At 38.6% G+C, this 2,916-nt stretch overlaps 1 protein-coding gene across 2 annotated transcripts in view; it reads left to right on the top strand.

Moving 5' to 3' along the window:
* The window catches only part of MSANTD3 (Myb/SANT-like DNA-binding domain containing 3), a 2,494-nt gene extending 636 nt beyond the window's left edge, over window positions 1-1,858 (top strand). The window contains exons 2-3 of one of the 2 annotated variants that reach the window (XM_009993629.1): window positions 51-99; window positions 1,449-1,858. In XM_009993629.1, the coding sequence (XP_009991931.1) occupies window positions 51-99; window positions 1,449-1,858 (459 nt within the window). Of the gene's footprint in view, window positions 100-1,448 lie in introns of both variants that reach the window. The other variant, XM_009993628.1, reaches the window with a different exon arrangement.
* Window positions 1,859-2,916: the final 1,058 nt, after the last annotated feature.

Below are 2,916 nucleotides of genomic sequence, written 5' to 3'. Positions count from 1 at the left end.
GGAAAGAGAAGATTGCCAGCATAATGCCTGAGCAAATGTACTTTTTGCAGAGCCCACCAGAAGAAGATTCTGAATATCAGCCTGATGCTTCTAGTCAAGGTATAAATGTTATTGCAATGATACAAGTAGTATTGTTTTGTATGCGGCTTTGCCAGTGGTTCTCTTTCAGCAGTATAAATCTGTCCACTTAGCTGTCACTGCTAGTTTTAGAAAAGTAATTCCAGAACTATAATATTATGAGACTCCATTTATTTCCCTAGGCCCTCAGGAGTTAAACTGAGGTTTTACTCAATATTTTCGCACTAATTTTTAGGTATCTGCTACTTTGTGGCAAGCATTACAGTAGCTGTTATGCTGGCTTTCCAGAGTTCAGTCCCAAGGATATTTCGATCCTTTATAAAGTATCACTTTGTTGGGAAAAGGTTGTCTGAGCATTTAAAAAAAAACAACAAGCAAAACAAAAACAAAAAACCACAAACAAACAAAAACCCACAGGCCACCAGCAGCAAATTGATAAACAATTGTCTGCTGCAAGATTTCCCTGTAGGTTTTCCTCCTTGGTTTTCAAGAACTAAAACTGGTATGTAGAGCCATATTTCATGCTGCAGTCCACATGGGAGAATGGCCTTTTTGAAGAAGTTCAGCACTGCATTCTTCTTTGCTTGGAAAGCATACTCAAAAGGAATAATACAAAACAAGAGGGAGGGTGGCTACGTGGTTTCTTGCAAACTATATTCAGTCAGGATTGCACACAAAAGACTGTCCTTGCTGGAAAGACAACAGTAACTACATGGTTAGATAAGATTCTTACAATGACTTTTTTGTAATTTTATTTCCTGTAAGTAGTAAAGGATTTGTAAAGGAATGTAATTTGAGACCCTTATTTGCAGTGGTTACTATTTTATTCCATGAGTAATTTATTTTAGTAGACCTGGTAGAACCTTCTCAAAGTTAGCATGATGTAATTTTTTTCCTAAAAATATACACCAATGCATTTCCAGCATGTACAGTAGTGATAAGGAACGAATAAATGGTATTCTTCCTAGTATTTCTTCAGTCTCTCAGTCTTAATGTTGACACAGCTCTTCACCTGACACTCAAATCCTCCATAAAAACATTGCAGGTCACATATGGATTCGGCTTCAAAAATTGCATTAAGGTTCAGCTTCAGCCACCTAAATTTAGTTGTTTGCTTATAAATGTCTACATTCAATTTATTATTCCTGTTACAACCATGGAGGTCTATAAACAGAGCCTAAAGGGGTTCAGTTCAGACCATTGTGCCCTTAGTATTCTGTAATGGAGCTGCATTATGTAGTGTCTCCTGTGCTATGGTACAGAAGCACAAAGTTTAGATGTATACGCCAATAATTATATTATCAAAACCTTGGGTTTCTTGAGGCAGAAGAAGGGAATACTGTATTGTTTTTTCCTCTTGTGTTTTGCAGAGTCATTTGTTGTCTCAAACAGAGAACTTTGTGATGAAGAGAAAGAGCTGGTACATTTCCCGGTGTGTGAAGGTACCTCCCAACCTGAGCCTTCATGTTCTGATGTCAGAATAGCAGCTGATAAGAACTACAGAAGTAAAGCATCTCAGGAAAGTGCTCTGAAAAAGATGCATGAGGAAGAACATCATCAGCAAATGTCAATTTTGCAGCTGCAGTTAATCCAAATGAATGAAGTTCATGTGGCAAAAATACAACAAATAGAAAGGGAGTGTGAGATGGCCGAAGAGGAACACAGGATAAAAATGGAAGTGCTAAATAAAAAGAAAATGTATTGGGAGAGAAAACTGCAGACCATCACAAAAGAATGGCCTGTATCATCCTTTAACAGACCCTTTCCTAATTCACCGTAGAACATTAAAGGGCAGAGAATCAGTCTGATTGAGCACATTTATGAGTAGCGCACACTGGAAAAGAAGGGGTTTTTAGTGTGAATGTACAGTGACAGGATAGGTGCCCAGCTGATAAGTGAACACTCTTTGACTCTTAACTTTTAGGGAAACAGTGGTAGAGTTCACCAAGGGGAAAACAGTATTGTTAATTTGTAGGTGGTTCTGATTTGTTTAACTTCCAGACATGCAGTGTTCTAAAATGTGAACATATTTTCCCCTCTCAGGATACCCTAATGCCCTTTTGAAATTTAAGGTACTCTGGGTATTCTTACATTGGGTGTTCTTAAGCAAACTTAATAGCTTTAAACATCAGGTTTATTTATCAGGTGTTTATTTTTATTTCTATCTCTTCCTGTCTACCATTTAACAAATGAAGGCAATAGTTGGAGTTGTGCTTTGCTATTGAGAAAAAAGGTGACTGACAGGTATTGGTTGGATTGTTATGCTGGGGCTCAGGAAAAAAACCAACAAACAAGACTTCCGTGCTTAATATATTAAGCATAATAAGCTTTCCTTAAGCATAAGTTCATAACTTATTCCTCATGGAAGATGCGAAAATGAAGGAAGTAGCAGAAGGACCTCTGCAATATCTAAGCCCTTTGCTTGTGAAGAACAGTAATGTTTTCCAGCTGACTGACTGATGGAGAGAATGGTTGTAGACTGGCCCTCCAGTTCTTTGAACCTTGACCCTTAAGAAGTTGGAAAGAAGGTGACATATTTCTCAAAAGCCATTGTGCTTGTCTACTCTTTTCTAGGCCTGTCTTGTGTTTAACTGGAATACCAAAATAAGAGGGTCTCATGCTGCTGCCAGCACTGTGTGCTGTTCACCTGGAGTCGTTCTGAGGGGAAGAGCTTTTTAACACTTCATAAAGTTCCTAAAATGTAGCAAGCCAACTAGTCCTTTGGCAAAGTCTCCCTCTGTCTGCCCATGCAACAATTGACGGCATAGTGGGAGCATTTCAGTCTCTCCCTGGCTACATAAGAAGACTCACCCTCTTTACCTTCACATAGAGTGGGAA

The sequence above is a fragment of the Chaetura pelagica genome, unplaced genomic scaffold, assembly GCF_000747805.2.
Source record: "Chaetura pelagica isolate M959 unplaced genomic scaffold, ChaPel_1.0 scaffold723, whole genome shotgun sequence".
Lineage (NCBI taxonomy): Eukaryota > Metazoa > Chordata > Aves > Apodiformes > Apodidae > Chaetura > Chaetura pelagica.
Note: the sequence above shows the minus strand (reverse complement) of the source record. Positions and strands in the feature narration are given on the sequence as shown.